This window comes from Lagenorhynchus albirostris, chromosome 13, assembly GCF_949774975.1.
Source record: "Lagenorhynchus albirostris chromosome 13, mLagAlb1.1, whole genome shotgun sequence".
NCBI classification, from domain to species: domain Eukaryota; kingdom Metazoa; phylum Chordata; class Mammalia; order Artiodactyla; family Delphinidae; genus Lagenorhynchus; species Lagenorhynchus albirostris.
This window is the reverse complement of record NC_083107.1, coordinates 27,903,195-27,921,776: the sequence shown is the minus strand read 5'-3', so window position 1 is coordinate 27,921,776 and position 18,582 is coordinate 27,903,195. Positions and strand designations below refer to the sequence as shown.

Below are 18,582 nucleotides of genomic sequence, written 5' to 3'. Positions count from 1 at the left end.
AGGAGATAATCTTTGTGACTTTGGGTTAGGCAAAAATTTCTTAACATAGGACACATGGAGCAGGAGCCATGAAAGAAAAAAATGATGTCACTGAGAACTGTATTTTGTTAAGATAAAACACTCAAACTTTTAGAGAAATACTATTAAGAAAATTAAAAGCTACAGACTAGGGGGAAAATGTTGTCAAACACATATCTAATAGTGAACTGTTAATCACGATATATAAAAATCTTTTACAACTCAATAATAATTATTTTTAAAACTGGATGAAAGATTTGAACAAACACCTCACAAAAGAAGAGATACAGATGTCAAATAAGCACAAAAAATAATGTTCAGCATCAACAGTCATTACATGAATGCAAATTAAAACCACCACAAGATACTACAACATACCTACTAAAATGGTAAAAATGAAAAGAAAATTGACAACACCAAATATTAGCAAGGGTGCAGAGCAACTGCAACTCTCATATATCGCTGGTGAAAATGTAAAGTGGTAAAGCCACTTTGAAAACAGTTTGATAGTTTCTTATAAAGTTAAAAATATACTTACCATATGACTCAGTAATCCCACTCCTAAGTACTCTAGAGAAATGAAAACATATGTCCACATAAAAACCTTTACACAAATCTTTATTGTGGCTTTTTTTTCATGATATCCCCAAACTGGGAACAATCCAAATATTCATCGACTGGTGAATGAGTCAACAAATTATCCCCATAATGGAATACTATTCTGCAATAAAAATGAAGAAACTACTAATATATGCAACAATACGAATGAATCTTTACTAATATATGCAACAATATGAATGAACCTCAAAAGCATCATGCTAAGTGAAAGAGGCCAAAATGAAGAGTATGGTTCCATTTACATGTATTATTCCATTTAAATGACAAAACTGTAGCATCAGAGATCAGAACAGTCATTGTCAGGAGCTGGGAGTAGAAAGAGGAGACTCATTGCAAAGAGGCATAAAGGAATTTTCTGAGTAATGGAAACATTCTGCATGTTGATTTGGGTGGTAGTTACACAACTGCACAAGTTTGTAAAAATTTACAGAGCTGTATGTCTAAGAAGGATGAATTTTACTGTATGTTAATTATGACTCAACAAACCAACAAACAAATAAAAGACTGTCACACCAAGTGTTGAAGAGAATGTGGAACAACTGGAACTCTCATTCACTGCTGACAGGTACGGAAAATGGTACAACCACTTTGGAAAATAGTTTGACATTTAAAAAAAAAGTTAAATGTATACTTCAACAATTCCACTCCTAGTATTACTCAAGAGAAATAAAAACATATCAATATATCTACACAAGCACTTGTACATGAATGTTCATTAGCCTTATTCATAACAGTGTGAAATTGGAAACAACAAAATGTTCACAAATATAGCAGGTGAATGACCAAATAAAGTATGATATATCCATATAAAGAATATCACTCATCAATAAAAAGGAATGAACTATTGATACATCCAATACCATGGATGATCTTTTTTTTTAACCTGTGTATGTTTATTTATTTATTTTCTTATTAGTCATCCATTTTATACACGTCAGTGTATACATGTCAATCCCAAACTCCCAGTTCATCACACACACACCCCCACCCCTTGCCGCTTTCTCCCCTTGGTGTCCATGTTTTTTCTCTACTTCTAGGTCTCAATTTCTGCTCTGCAAACCGGTTCGTCTGTACCATTTTCTAGGTTCCACATATATGCATTAATATACGATATATGTTTTTCTCTTTCTGACTTACTTCACTCTGTATGACAGTCTCTAGATGCATCCATGTCTCTACAAATGACCTAATTTCGTTCCTTTTTATGGCTGAGTGATATTCCATTGTATATGTGTACCACATCTTCTTTATCCATTCATCTGTCAATGGGCATTTAGGTTGCTTCCATGACCTGGCTATTGTAAATACTGCTGCAATGAGCACTGGGGTGCATGTGTCTTTTTGAATTATGGTTTTCTTAGGGTATATGCCCAGTAGTGGGATTGCTGGGTCATATGGTAATTCTATTTTTAGTTTTTTAAGGAACCTACATGCTGTTCTCCATGGTGGCTGTATTAATTTATATTCCCACCAACAGTACAAGAGGGTTCCCTTTTCTCCACACCCTCTCCAGCATTTGTTGTCTGTAGATTTTCTGATGATGCCCATTCTAACTGGTGTGAGGTGATACATCATTGTAGTTTTGATTTGCATTTCTCTAATAATTAGTGATGTTGAGCAGCTTTTCATGTGCTTCTTGGCCATCTGTATGTCTTCTTTGGAGAAATGTCTATTTAGGTCTTCTGCCCATTTCTTGATTGGGTTGTTTGTTTTTTAAATATTGAGCTGCATGAACTGTTTATATATTTTGGAGATTAATCCTTTGTCTGTTGATTCATTTGCAAATATTTTCTCCCATTCTGAGGGCTGTCTTTTCATCTTGTTAACTCCTCCCCAGTTAAGAGGCTGATATAGCTTTTGCTGTGGAAAAGCTTTTAAGTTTCATTAGGTCCCATTTGTTTATTTTTGTTTTTATTTCCATTACTCTAGGAGGTGGATCAAAAAAGATCTTGCTGTGATTTATGTCAAAGAGTGTTCTTCCTCTGTCTTCCTCTAGGAGTTTTATAGTGTCTGGTCTTACATTTAGGTGTCTAATCCATTTTGAGTTTCTTTTTGTGTATGGTGTTAGGGAGTGTTCTAATTTCATTCTTTTACATGAAAGCTGTCCGGTTTTCCCAGCACCACTTATTGAAGAGACTGTCTTTTCTCCATTGTATATCTTTGCCTCCTTTTTCATAGATTAGTTGACCATAGGTGTGTGGGTTTATCTCTGGGCTTTCTATCCTGTTCCATTGATCTATTTTTCTGTTTTTGTGCCAGTACTATATTGTCTTGATTACTATAGCTTTGTAGTATAGTCTGAAGTCAGGGAGTCTGATTCCTCCAGCTCCGTTTTTTTCCCCCCAAGACTGCTTTGGCTATTTGGGGTCTTTTGTGTCTCCATACAAATTTTAATATTTTTTTTGTTCTAGTTCTGTAAAAAATGCCATTGGTAATTTGATAGGGATTGCATTGAATCTGTCCATGGATGAATCTTAAAACATTATGCTGTATGAAATTCCCTTTCTGGAATTTTACATAAATTCGAGAACTGGAGGTATCAATAGTTTATTCTTTTTATTGATGAGCGATATTTCTTTATATGGGTATAGCATAATTTATTTAGTCATTCACCTGTTATATTTATGAACTAACCTACTGGAAACATTTCTTAGGCTATAAAAATAAAGGTTTTATAGCTTATAAGACTTATAATCCTGGAGTAAGCATTAAATACTTACTGGAATTTACAGGTACAGGCGTCCCATTTTCCTGATGTTTAAGGAGTTGAGACAAAGAAGGGAGACACTAGAAGTTTAATAGGCCAAAAAAGAGTTTTCTTTCTCCATCCTTAAGGGGTTTGGAAAACTGCTTACACAGCAGTTAGAAGAGACTCCAAACAGCTCTCTGCTAACCTACTGGGAACAGATCCTAAATCCTTGGATCGATTGGGATCTTGCCTATATAACTAGTCACCAGAGCCAGTTTTTCTTTTCCACTGGATATTCTTAGCAAATGTTACAGTGTAAAATATCATAAGGCAGTATCACAGGCTATTCTAAGAAAGTGCGCTGTCCTTTGACACCAATGCTATCCAGAAGGGCTTCAAGCCCAAGTTTAATTTCATTTCATGTGTAAGAATCCCTTAGTCACATCTTAAAATGCCATATCATCTCTCTCTCTCTCTCTCCATATTTGCAAAGAGTTATTTTGCTCCTGAAATGAAGAAAGACCAAGAAGGAAATAATCCTGGCTAATCAAGGAGGGACTACTTTAAGAGATAAGCATCCCATTGATATAGCTGTGTGATTGTGTAGGAAACTGGTTCCTTTGCAGCTCTCTGCTTGCTGATAGGTGTCCTACAGAAAGACTCCTTCCTGGGTATGGCTGCCTCAGAATCAGTCTTTCTGGATTGTCCCTTTGCCTCTTCAACTCACTCACTCTGGCTTGCTTCCCACTGTAGTTCTTTCTTTCACTTGGTTCCTGTTCCATCTTTGCTTGCCCCCTTGGGACTTGACACTTTAGTCCTTTTGGTTCCCTGTCTTTACTGATGCTGTCTGGTTCCCCTTTCATAGTTTGTTCTACGTCATTTCTTTACTGGTTTCTGAACTTGCCTAGTAGGAGGGTTTTAACCCTCAGATCAGGGTTCTGGACACTCTTTTTGTTCCTTGTTCCCCAGGCGCCTATGCTTGTAATGGTGGCTCCCAGATAGCTAATTCTCTTACAGCTATGGGGGGCTTCTTTCTTGGCAAACTGAAATATGCCCCAATTCCCTACATCTAGCCCTTTGTTGTCACTCTCTGCTGCCCTCCAGCGGCTATCAGTAGGATACACTTGTCAGAAATTAGTTCCAAGGCCTGGCTCTACTGTCCTTTCTGTGGCCTATGAGCGTCCTCTAATAGGACACTAGACAGTGTAGTTAATGCAGATGAGATCTGTGTTCAGAACCCAATAGGCTTTAACTCAGCCAGCACTACCACAACAGCCTCTGATTCCACTGCTACTCCCGGGGAAATTCATTGGTGATGACTTTCCTGTCCTTTCTCTTGAAGATGTGATTATCTGAGAAATTCACAAATTCCAGGTTTATGGGTATGCATATCCATGCTGTGTTGGAAGTAAGAAAGAGACCTCCTGAGTTTCTGAGGCTTGGCTTCTTGGGAAAGTAGAGAGCAGTGCAGTGGCTCAGGCTAGCCTAGCAGCTGGCCTCACAGACTACCTAGGTCTTTTATTGTTTAGCATGAGGATCACAAATGCTGTCTATGAGCTAAGGTAGAAATAACCAGGTGGCTTACTATGCTACGCTTATTAGCTCTTCACACAAGAGTTGAAATGGAACGCAACTCTAGCCTCTGAACTGAGAGACTTTACTATGAGGCTATCTGGAGTGATGCTGGCACCATGCCCACATTAAAAGTTACAGCTGTTTTACTGGACCAAAGGGGTAGCAGGGTTGTCACAGACTAGACTCACACTTCTGGAAAAGGTCCTTCTAGCCACTACTGGAAAGGCTGTTCTATACTCTGGTGAAATCTCTAGGTGGCAGATCTCTCTGCCTCCAGTTTAAAGTAGGAAGTGGTGGACAACTCTGTTGACCAAGCTTTAGATTAGGTTAGCCATCTAACCCAGGACTGTACCAATATGGGTTGCCAGTAACAATGGATAATCAGCCTGGGAGGCCCATAAGTCAAAGGCCAAATCCAATGCATTATTCATGGGAAAATACATCAAAAGTCTGGTGTTTTGTCTCCTGCCACCCAAAAGATTGTCCACAACCCCTCTAACTGAAGGTTCTTCACCCATTGCTTATTTCCACATATCTGCCATTAATTCAGTTTAAAGACCCTGTCATTAATGATTCAGCATTTCCAGACACACCTCCTCCCCAGTTAAGAGGCTGGTATAGGTGAGACAAAGTCTCAGCAGTTCTAGAATAAATTCTCCTCCAATCAACCAAAAACACTCAGTAAATCCCAGAATGTGTTACATATTACTGGCAATTCCTTCTATAAATTTTCTATGGTGGCTCCAGTTAATAATGTCCCAAGCAAAGTAAGGGGATATATCTGATTTGCAGAAGCTGCAGCCACATCCCATAGCTGAAGACCTTATTCACCTGTGCCCTATCCTTGTGTATGCTGATCTAGTGTTGGCTTATATGAGGTCAAAGGTCTAGCTCAGTGGAATCTATTCTCAGAAATGTTCCCGATTTTCTTCTTCTTCTTCTTATTCTACAAAACCGGACCCAGAGGTGTTAGCTCTTTTCTACTTGGCAATAGGAATTATTTGCTGTCAGAACTTCCTTTAAGGTTAGAGGTATCACTGTGAAGGTTATAAGTGTCTGTCAAAACAACATGGGCAAAACAATTTTGTTAATACAGCCAGAAAAACCTGCTTTCAAAAACCAAAGGACTACCTTTGGAAAGGAAGTATTTCAAGTTGACCATCTTATTTATGCCAGGCTGCCAAACATAGCTAAACGTTTTTCTCTGAAAGCCTGCTTATCAGTATACAGCACATTTGGCCTTGTCCTGGGGATCTTTCCAGAAAATTCTGCAGCTGTCCCTAAAACTGACTAATAGAGCATCAATACAAAAAATAAAAATCTAGACAAAGTAGCATTTCCTCAAAGCACCAGGGCCACCTGAAGAGAGATTTTGGGAAGGGCAGAATGTTAAAAAGGCCTATGTTACAAGCATGGGCAAACTACACCAGAATGTAAGCTCCACAAGGGCAGGGACCATATTTTATTCACTACACTATACCCTCTATGCCACTGTACCCACTATAACAGTGCTAGGCATAGTGTTGAATGAATGAATACTTCCTGATTAAGGAGGTCTATATCTACATTCAAGTGCTTGCTGTGCCTATGTCAAGACATGGCCTATAGTCTGCAGGAGCTTTTAGTGGCTCTGTATCAGCAGAGATTTGTGCAGGAGTTCTAATATATTAATATTACTACATCCTCTTCTAATCAACAAATGCCTTTGGGATATGATAACCTCAGATTTCATTTCGGAAATGACATCTACCCACATATACATGCTATATGTGCTACCATATCAGTTGTGCAGATAATCTTTTCCAAGATAATGTGCTTTATGGCTTAAACCATTCCTTCTAACCCCACCATTAACATCAGTTATAGAAATGACATCTTCTAACTTCATGAGTTATCAAACTGTTTGATTACTAACTCTGGTGCAGATGACTCCCAGTTTTATAGGCCATTATTCAAGATCAACAAAATATTTCAGTTGAGCACCTGGAGAGTATTTCTACTGACAACATTACTGATCCACACACTTCACTACTAGAGGGTTCATATACCACTATATTTTCCTCCACCAAGAATATCCTTTCATAAAAACTTTCCCCTACTACCTACACCCACACCTCCCTTCTTTACCATGACTCACTGACAACTGCTCAGTAAATACCTGGGAAAACTACAGGCCACCACCCTTCCCTACTAAGAAGTACATGTGGGGGATGGCTTTCTTCCAGTTTAATATAGCTTAAGGGTTATGATGAAGACTGATCCCTGAGGCCTTTTATGTGGGCCTGCCCTACCCCCACCCCAGCCTCCTATGTAATTGCCTGGTTAGGGTGAAATATTATAAAAGAAATTCTATTGAGCCTCATTTTGATATGTACCATATCAGACAAAATCAGTTTTTGATATAAATGGATGTTCTACTGAGGCTAAAATATAAGCACAGTTAATATTTTTTCCATAAGCGCCAACAGCAGTCATGCAAAGGGGACATGTTCCTCTTAATGGGAATATTGTTCATTAGACTTGAAGGTAAGGCAAAAAGAAGGGAAGGCAATTTTATTCAAAAACCAAAATTTTATTGAATAGGATCAAGATAGGAGGGGAAATAAAAGGGGAGGTGTCTACACAGTCAGATTCTTGAGTGGTTCTCAGGTTTCCCTACCTGATGCTGACTAACTGAAAATACTGATTTTACCTTTATACCTCTAATAGGCATAACATCAGAATCTGTTCAACGTCTCCAAAGAAATATACAATTATTTTTCTTAGGTTCTATAGTTGTTTTTAAGGCAGTTTAAGTGCCTGCAATGGAAATGCACTGCACTTACTTTAGACTGAAGGTTTAGAAATTGGGGAATAAGTGGCCTAGAGGGAACGTCACCAACTCAATCTAAAAAAAGCCACAGATATCTTGGGATGGCTTTGCTGTATAAGAGTTGTTGCCAACAAGCTCCATTCAGGAGATCTGATGCAATGTCACAACCTAATTCATTCAGCTTTATAAAAACTTACGTATATTGGAAGTAAAAAACGGTGCCAAGGAACAGAAACGTTTCTAAAGAACATATTCAAACCTCTTCCTGTTGGTCAGACATGGAAGGTGAACAGCTAAAATTTAATAAATAATGTAACAATTATCTGGGGAAGTTAAGATTCTCTCACAATGAATGGAAAAACAGAAATGTGAAGTGTTTCAGGGTAGCCTGTAATAAGCAGCATTTGATGAGGAGATACAGAACATAAAAGAGAGGTCCATGAAGAAGCTGGAAAGTAAAAGCAAAGAACAAAGAAGAGAAATTAAGAAAAGGGGATTTAAAGAGATTAGTTTAATACTTAAAGGTGGCAGAACAGTCTAGATCCTGGTTAAATCAATACACACACACGTGCACACACACACACAGACACACACAGACACATGCATACGAATACGCACACACATTTTTACAAACAAAACTTAAATCCAGCTCTTCTCCATGTCTGAAATACCTTTACCCCTCATCAACACCTAACTTCTCAGTTTAACTCTCCACATTTTCCATGAAATATTTTATAACTACTCAGGCCTACAAAGACCTCTGTACTTCATGACCATTTTTTGTACTTAGAGATTCAATCTTGCTCCTGATTTGCATTGTTTATGTCACATGATTATATAAAAGTCCTATATTCCAACTAGAGTGTAAGTTGGAGTCTCTTTTCCCATTCCTTGAATTTGGGCTGGCCTTGTGACTAGCTCTAGCCAACAGAATGTGGAAGAAGTGATATTTCAAGCATGGGCCTCAAGAGGTTTTCACACTTCCTCTTGCTCTCCTGGAACCCTGCCAGGAGGCCACGTGAATAAGCCTGGACTGGGCTGCTGGCTAGTGCGAGATCACAGGGAGCAGAGAAGAGTCGACTGAGCTAAGGCACCCGACCTCAGGCAAGCCAGAGCCCATCCGGCAGCTGATCTCAAAGTATGCGTGAGCTCAGCTGAACCTAGCCAATCTGTAGAAACTTGAGCTAAATAAATGGTTCTTGTTTTAAGCCAATGTTTTTGGGTGATCTGTTATGCAGCAAAAGCTATTGCAATAATTGAAACATACACAGTTGTTTTAGCATTCCAATGAAATACTTAATCATACTGTGCCTTATATTAGAATCAAGTATTTGCTGTTCACCTCTTTGTTACTGGAGGGCAGAGACTGTATTATATTCATTTGTGTATTCCCACAACACCTAAGTTGTGCTTTGTTCACAGTAGGCACTCAGAGTTTGATAAACTGAAATGAAAATCATCTGAAGTTCAAATTCCGGTGTTCATCAGCATAATTTACTTAATGTTTAACAACAGAAGAAAATACAAACCATAGTACTGCTTAAGAATCAAATAACTACTGAGGATCTACTATTGGCCTTGTGTTGTTATTCTCAATTATGAACCATTAAGGGCCAGCAATTATCAGTACTTGGAATATAAATGCTACTTCAAGATAGATAATAAATGAGCCTTTAAGTTGTCCTTCTCAAGATTTAGCATTAACCCAAATTTGGATTTTCATAGAAATATGCACATAGATTTGATACATGAATGTGAAGTCGTACTGCAATCGTACTTTTATGAGCTTGGGAATATAGAAATTATAAAGTGGCAAAGAAGAAGATTTTGATTTGCACTAATTCACATTAACAGCTGGTTTTCTAAACCCAGAAACCTGACAAATGAGCTATGTAGGTAAATATACTTTAACTTTGACGTGCTATAAAAGTGTAAAATATCATGAAAGCCTGTGTATTCAAAATGTCATTTCACTTTTTTCCTTAAGAAGTAGAAAAATTAGAATAGACAGGACGGCTCAGAAAGGATGAATAGTTTTGCTATCCACATCTAATTTGCTTCCTAATAAAATTCTATGGCTTTTAAATGACACTCTGCTATTATAGTCTATACAGAGATGAGTTCATCAAATATTCCATGTTTTGAATATTTTAAAAATTATCATTCAATTGATAGAGCCTGAAACACTGTAAAGCAAAAGAACATGAAAGCATGATCAGAATGAATATATTCATAAACCAATGAAGAAAATACACTCAATGACAGTAAAAGAATATCCTTGCTGCACTGAACTGGGGACAAATCCCCTTTTTGCATGGGTGCGCGTATGTATCCTATAACTTGCCTTAACTTTAACTTCTTCCTTTAAGTTCGGCCATTCCTGATTAATATTGTTATCTTTGACTTATAAAGGGCATAATGGTTAAATCAGGTAGTAAGGTGGATAACTGAGTCAGGACCTTAAAAGGTTTAGACAGGCTAAATAAATAAGAATGATTAAAATCTGGTTTGTTAATAGAATGTCAAAAAGGAAAACGCAGACCAAAGAGAGTAAAGTCTTCAATTGTGGTGTATAAAATCAACCACATAAAGACTAGATATGGAATGAGTAACAATGCTACACGTGAAAAAGACTCAATTACTAGCAGATGGAAGCTCAATAAATCAGGATAGAAAGCCTGTCCCCCAAATTGGAGTGCATTAATAAAAATACAAAGAGTGAAAGGGTCAAAGTTAAGTGAGACATATTTTAGCCAACTTAAGAAATACATTTCTTTCTTTCTTTTTTTTTTTTTAAGAAATATGTTTCTTATAATCAGATTGTCTTGAGGTGGACCCTGCTGCTTTGGGGAAGCAAGTTCTCTTCAAGGAGAATATTCAAGCACAGTCTAGGGTGCTGTACAGGGATTCCAAGTATCAAGCCAAAGGTTATATTACATGATTTTTAAGATTAGCACCCAGCCCCCAAATTCCATAACTCTATTTTAGGATTGCAAAGAGTACAGGCAAAAGGACACATACTCAAGGACACCTAGTCATGTCTCATTTGAGGTCAAGCTATCTCCTTTGAAACCACACTTTCAGACTTTCTATTATAATCGGCACATCTCTTATAGTTCATTAGCTGCTCACTTTAAAAATGATGGTCACTTTAAGTTATGAGAATGACTAAGATGAACTGCAAAGAGATAAATAGCACGGGATGCGGAAAGGTAATTTTTGTCACACTGATTCAACCTACCTGAGGCCTGCTAATAATGAGCTAGGCAAGTTTTTCAAATGATCTAAGAAAAATGTAAGCTGCTTTAATAGAGACAGACATAAATAGAAATTAAGTGATAGACTGAATAGCAAGAGGCATATTCTTTCATGACTCAGTGAAATTTTGGAGTTTTGGTTTCTACTACTAAAACTTCGTAATCGGAACCCTCAGAACAAAACTGTAACAGAAAATAGGAACTTAAGCATAAGCAACAGTGCTCACTGAGAGCTCACAAGTACTTGAGCATTCATCCCCAGCTCAGATCCACCTTATTTTGGCTGTGTTTTCTAACTTACTCCCTTAGTTAACATTTTCTGTGAACACTAGTTGCTTTCCATAGGGACCAAAACCACAAACTCGAGAGAATGACCACACTTCCTTTCCATGAAGAGTGAGAAGGGAAAAATTTTTCCTTGGATGTGTTTTTCCAATGAAATTCAATTTCTGCTTTCCAAGAAACGCCAATTGGCTCAGAAGTCTCTGAGAAGAAACAGTGCTGGGAAAGTCAAGCAGATACCACCGCTCCACAAAACCATAAAGCAAAATCCCAATCTTTCAGGTTTACATCAGCCAAGGGGTTAAAACCTGAACATCTCGGTTGAGTGGCTGAATCCACAGGTGGAAGGTGTTAAGTGTGGAAAGAGATACTCAGCTGCATTTGGGACCATGCTGGGAAAGCCTTTATGTGTAAGAGAACCCCCACCTCAACTCCTAAATATTAAGTTGACACACGTTTCTGGGACGCGGCCTGAATCCTCAAACTTTGGCGGGTCTATAGAGACACAATTTTCTGTTTTCTGCTTAACAGGGCTTTCCAGAATTGTCATCAGATGACAGATTACACCACCCATCCACAAGGATTCAGGGGTAGCTCAGGCCATCCATTATGGGTTAAAAGCTGTTCTAGCATGAATCGAGTCACAGTAGTAAGGAGACTACCAATACAAGGGGTCCTACAGCTTTAAGAAATACCCTGGGCATCTAAAAGTTCTCAGAATGCAAACTTTGTCAGCTCTGAAAACAAGAGGCACTGCATCATTATGGCAGGAGAAACAAAGCCAGCCCCCTTTTAAAAAACAGACAAAAAAAAAAAAGATTGTTTTAATAGGAGAGAAGCATCAGTCATTGATTCTTACTTCATTCACACTTTCTATCCAACCCCATCCATCTTCAGAGTGAAGAGATGACAGAGCCCAGTTAACTCTCTCCCTTTTTCGGCCCCCGCCCATACTGCTCCTCTATACCCAATCCACCAAGGCCTACCAACCCACCCTTTTCAATCTGCAAGCAACAGCTCTATCGCACGACTCTTTCTATCTAATGGGCTTGCAAAGCTCAGGTATACCTAAGTACCAGCTTTCATCACATTACTTCAGTAGGGTCGCCTGTCAGGTTAGCATGACTGGTCAGGGCCTTTGCTAAGTATCTAAAATGACCACTTAGTCACTCATGGCTGACCGCATTCTACAAAGGAGGGGATGGGAAGACTTAAGGCAACAGAAAAAAGTCAACAAACCAAACCAACAATCCAGAATGCAAAATATTTCATCTTTCTTAAATGCTACTGCCCTCATTATCTGCAACAACAAAAGTCCTCTGGGCAGGCAGTCTCTGCATCAGTGCACCTGCTTAGCATTGGTTTGCTGAGCTATCTTTTTGCTGTGTCTGCAGAAGCCAACTATAGCACAATGGGTCACATCACTTGAGGGTCACTTGAGTCCCTCTACATTCTGGGTCCCTCCTCCCACCTCCTGCCTTCCCTTCCACCCACAAAACCTTTAACTCCACCATAGCTAAGGATCCCAGATAGCTAAATAAAAGAGGTGGCCTCAAACACAGGGAAAAACCCTTAGGTCTCCAGTGTGAATCGCCAACGCCAATCCCCCTCCCCTCCCCTTTTCCTTAAGACCTGATGGTCTTCAGTCACACATCTTAAAAGAAAAACAAAAAACAAAAACACAAAGACTTACTTGTCTCAAGTCGATGAAGGCCAACTGCAGCGTGTCCTCCTGGAACCCAGGCACCGGGCCGGATCTGGCAAACTCTGTGGGAAAGAAAAGAGGATAAAAAGCGCCTTTAACTAACCATGGACAGGGAGATTGGCAGACGGATGACAGGGAAGACAAGAGAGGCTGGGGGAGAGGAGGACCAAGCTTCTAAGGAGTCATGTCTCTCTCCCTTCAGCTTCTTTGTTTGCCCTTCAAAATTCGTGTCATCAAAACACCATTAATTCCAGCATCCTGACAGCAAGGAAACTGTACTAATTCGACCTGAAATTTATTCCCATGAGCTGCGCTGGGCTTCAGAGTATTTGTTTTGTGAATGGACAAACAACTTGCAAAGGAGGAGGGAGTGGGGGAGAGAAAAAAGTTTTTCCTCTCAACACAATAAAATCTTCAGCTGTGAAACTCTTTTCAGTTCCGAAAGCTATTTATATTTTAGATTGCTGAAGGAATTTTCTAATTTCACGCCTGTCACCTCATTCCCCAAGCATTTATCAAAAAATATTCCCTGCCACATCATTAATTATTCCCTCACTGACTATTTGTATTATCTCATGAGTGCATTATCTCCAACACACACACAGACACACACTCACACACACACACCAGCAGCAGAGGCTGCCCCAATATAGTGCTTGGCTCTTCAGTAAAAGAGTACTGCAGATATGAAAAGACCCATCTAAATAAATCTCACAGCAAAAACTTAGGAAACATTTGTACATGTCCATCCTTCTAGTGTATTCTTTGTTCTTGACTTCTACTTCTATTCCACTCTCAAAAATTCTTTTTTCTCTTCCTTCTATCCCAATTTAGTCTTAGGTCAAAAGAGACCACATGAATGCTATTTGCAATTTACAGTAGCGCCTTGGGTACATGCTCAGTTTATGACTCTGGCTTCTACATTGTTAATAAGAAGATAACTGCACAGGGCTATAGGGACAAATACTAGTAACAGTTAAGAATGTCAGATTTTATTGTCCCTAAGCCCTGCTTATTATGCAATCAAAAGGTCTTGTTTAAGCCCCTACATACACACAAGACACACACACACACGTACATACAGAGCAAATTCAAAAGTTGGACAGTTACTAACTATGTCTTGAATTCTCTCTGTGAAGCCAAAGCATGATAAACATTTAACATCAATCTACTATTTACCTCAAAAATAACAAGTATCTGCTCAAAGCAAATATGAAAAGGAATGTTTTCCTTTCAATTATATTTTTCTTCAGGAATGAATTTAAGAAATTATAGAAAGTTGGTATCATGTTAGTCTTTTGAAATTAAATCAAATCCATCAAGATATTTGCATATATGTCTGGAAAATTACTTCAAACAACTAGTAACTGCATAGATTCAAATGATGATTTATGAACAATGACAGGAATTTCTGTTCTTTAAAAATCTTTTCCATCTAGGAAATGTCTACTAGGTTTTCATAAAATCCTTGACCTACTTTAAAAAATGTTATCAAGGTAAGTTGCAGGGAACACAAAAACATTATGTGAAATGAAATTTAAAACAAGTTATTAAACGAATTGTATAGAACACAAAGTGTTGTACAACTGTAACACAAAATATTCTTCATCTAGAGATTTTAAATAAAAATGACTCAAATGGAAGGAGATAAACGATATAGAATGATTAGCACATTAAGTTTCTATTTACTTTGGAAAGAAAATTTATATGCCATTTATAAATGAATTCTATATGTATAGCCCAAATGATTAAAGTTTTAAAAAAGTAAAGTTCTAAGACTATACAAATACATGATGAGAGCCATGTTAATAAAAGCTTGACAGAATCCATCCTTCATATCTTACAATAGCCATTATCTGTGATAACCTTGTATATGGCCACTGCTCAATTACAGCTTTCCCATACTATGCTCCTGTAGAAAGCAGTTCTTTGAATTATAGCCACAGCCACTCTTTTTGTCTTGATTGTCAGGTGGTCAGCTTAAATAAGCTTCCCATGCCTGGTAGTTTCATCCAAGGTTGGTAGATTATCACTGTTGCTCCCGTATGACATAACAGCTATGCTGCATCATCTGAAGTCCTCTCTGTCAGTAGGAACCCTACTTGAGTCAAGATGCAGCAACTATCACGGTGTTCTGCTGCCCTACACATGTTCAGTTCAACAGGATTGCCCTATGATACATGGTTTGAATGCTTGAGAGGTGGCTACACATGCTTGAATCTCCTTATTGGGCATGCCCCCTGGGGTTGACATGATGCTGATGAAACCACTCAGGAATCTGGATGTGATACCTATTTAGTCAGAGCTGTACTTTATAGACCTCATTTTATGACACACTGAATCTTCCAGGTTCCCAGAGGACATGGTGGCCTTTTAGATTTGATTTTCCTTTTATAAATCAGGGAATGAAAATTACATCACGTGTGACAAAGTAAAGAGATTAATTTTTGTGTATAGCTTATGGAAATGTTTAATTACTATATATTCAACTTCATATTTACATTTTTTTCTCATTGTTCTTTTTTGGTTTTTTTTTTTTTTTTTTTGCGGTACGCGGGCCTCTCACTGCTGTGGCCTCTCCCGTTGCGGAGCACAGGCTCCGGACGCGCAGGCTCAGTGGCCATGGCTCACGGGCCCAGCCGCTCCGCGGCATGTGGGATCTTCGCGGACCGGGGCACGAACCCGTGTCCCCTGCATCGGCAGGCGGACTCCCAACCACTGCGCCACCAGGGAAGCCCTCTCATTGTTTTATATATGTAATTCTTGTCTTCCCATGTATGCAGTAAAGTCCTTAGGGATAAGGACCATATCACAGAACGTAGCAAGTATTAAAAACAGTAGATGTCCAACAAATACTTATATATTAATTTACAGAAATAACAAGATTAACTAATTACACATATTCTTTACTGCCAAGGAAAATCTTTGGATTGCAATAGTAGGGTGCCTTTAACCTGAGTATCAATAAGTAGGCTTTAGGAATTTATAAGCTCCCTAAAATTAGATGCCCAATGATTGAGGAGATGAGCTTTGGGTCAAAAAAATCAGTTTGAGCTCCAGTTACTAGCTCTAAGGCCATGTGCAAACTACTTAATCTCCTTAAAGCTTCAATGTCTTTATCTCAAAAATAAGGGTAACAGTATATTCCTTATAGTGCTGCTATGAGGATTAAGTGAAACTATGTAAAGCAGTTGGCAGAGTACCTGGCATATCATAATTGATTATCATTACAATTAGTTTTTTGTGGGAATATGTGTTTCTCTGTGAAGAAGGTTCATATCTTTTATTGACTTCTCAGAGGGTTGGTGACCAAACAAAGGTCAAGAGACACTATTCTATATCCAGGACAAAACATTAGAAGAAATTCAGCTACTATTCAGTTATGAGTTAGTGAGTTGGTATTGAAAATTTATAGGCAAATATTTAAGTGCTTCACTTAAAGGAAGCTGATATGACTAATTACTAGTGTATTAGCCACAGCACAGCAATTTTCACTGGTATTATTTTAGAAATCAATAAATGCATGAAATAGGTCTCCCATAATTTTGTGATTCAATTATTTCCTTTAAAACATGACTGTTCTTCTACAGCCAATTTTTTCCATATATGAAAAATGTTAATAGCGTAAGAAAGTGTGAATATTTTTTTAAATTAAAGTTTGTATTTAGTCTGACGTCAACTATGTAAAATACAATATGAATAGAAAACACGACAGTAAGCATTTATTTCATAATGTTAACTGAGGCTGTTAAAGAGAGGAAGATTACAAGGGATTTTATTATTCTTTACATTTTATAAACTTTAAAAATGAGTAGAGACCACTTTTATAATCAGAGAAAAGGAAATAGAAGGACACACACACACACACACACACACATACACACACACACCCCTCAAAATTATTTAGTGCTATTTTCTCTAGTAATAAGAGATAGAACTTGTTCAAGATTTAGAATTATAGGCAACTGGGATTGATTTGCACGCCCATGTCCTCAGAGGCTGCTTGATAGAGAGAAGGAAAACTACACATGGGAGGGGAAAGGAGCCCCAAGTCTGCGGACACATATACAAACTGATTATATGTACACACAGAAGCTTTTCTTTAGAATCATGAATAAAAACTTTCCTTCTTTTGACATCATAAAAAGGAGTACATGTCTGTACTAGTGGCCAAGTGGAACCAATGGATATATGGGGCACAGTGAAAAAGTCTCTTTCTGGACTTGTCTCTGGATTCCAAGGTCTGTGGTATGTTTTCAGTCTCTAAGTGGCTTAAGCCAGTGCCAAAGTTTCCAAAGGCTGGAGTTTGGCAGAGTGGCCCTCCACTTAACACAGAACCAAATCGTACCTTTGACTACCTTATGTTATGTGGGGACTGAATCAAGGTTCCAATGAGTCTGGCAAGAAAGCTTCCTCTCGGAAAACTTGTTCAGGTTAGTGGAGCCCCTGACCAGCACCCAGCCATCCTTCAGAGAGCTCGGCTCTCCCCAGCAGCTCTTCCCTGCCCTTGTCTAATCACAGTGTGGACAAGAGTTGAAGCTGGGATCAGGGCCTGCCTCCAAGATCCAATTTGCAAATGTGAAAAATCTTTTAATGAGATAAATTTTCATTTTAAAAAAATTAAAAGGAGGTGTACAAAGTTATAGGAAAGAAGGCATATTGTTAAGTGAAGGTATAAAGAGGAAAAGAAAATAAGAGGTATAAAGGTATAAAGAGGGAAAGAAAAAACCCCTCACTTAACAAATATCCAACATTCCTTCACATTCTCATACACACTTAAATCGATGAGGTGTGGCAATTGTTTTTAAAGCAATATTAATTTCTCAAAAGTATCCTATAGTTTTACATTTCTAATAATCTTCATATAATAATGAAATAAAATTGCCAAAGTAGAAAAAGGAGGGATTCCACTAATTTCAAAATGCTTTCTACACTGCTTGAAGGCTGGTCTTAAAATTAACTGCCGCTTAGATGGGGGGAGGAAAAAAATGTTTAAATCAACTTAAAAATTATCTGGTACATTCATATTTGGCTGAGGAAAACAAAATATAAATTTTATAAAGAGCAGAGAACCCTAATTAGAATAAAGCGGGAAAGTCAGAGTTAGAAGGGGCTTTGAGGAATCAAAATGACTGCCTTACAGCCAGAGAAAAGTACTCTGGTTTTTCAGAGTTCAAGGCCTTGAGAGAGAAGAGGGAAGTGAATGAAACTCAGAAAGGTTAAAAGGTTATAGGGAGGGGGAAGGGTAAGCTGGGATGAAGTGAGAGAGTGGCATGGACATATATACACTACAAAACGTAAAATCGATAGCTACTGGGAAGCAGCCGCATAGCACAGGGAGATCAGCTCGGTGCTTTGTGACCACCTAGAGGGGTGAGATAGGGAGGGTGGAAGGGAGACGCAAGAGGGAGGGGATATGGGGATATATGTATACGTATAGCTGATTCACTTTGTTATACAGCAGCAACTAACACACCATTGTAAAGCAATTATACTCCAATAAAGATGTTAAAAAAATAAATAAATTTAAAAAATAAAAGGTTATAGGTGACGTTGGCTGGTGAGGACCTGGAAAAGCTTGACTTATGCATTCGTCTCACTCTTTTTTTTTTTTTTTGCCCCTACT

General features: G+C 38.3%; 1 protein-coding gene across 1 annotated transcript in view; it reads right to left on the bottom strand.

Moving 5' to 3' along the window:
• Positions 1-18,582, bottom strand: part of EXOC6B (exocyst complex component 6B) — a 712,247-nt gene that overhangs the window by 152,756 nt on the left and 540,909 nt on the right. Inside the window, exon 20 of the mRNA XM_060169979.1 lies at positions 12,945-13,018. Within this exon, the coding sequence (XP_060025962.1) occupies positions 12,945-13,018 (74 nt within the window). The remainder of the gene's footprint in view (positions 1-12,944; positions 13,019-18,582) is intronic.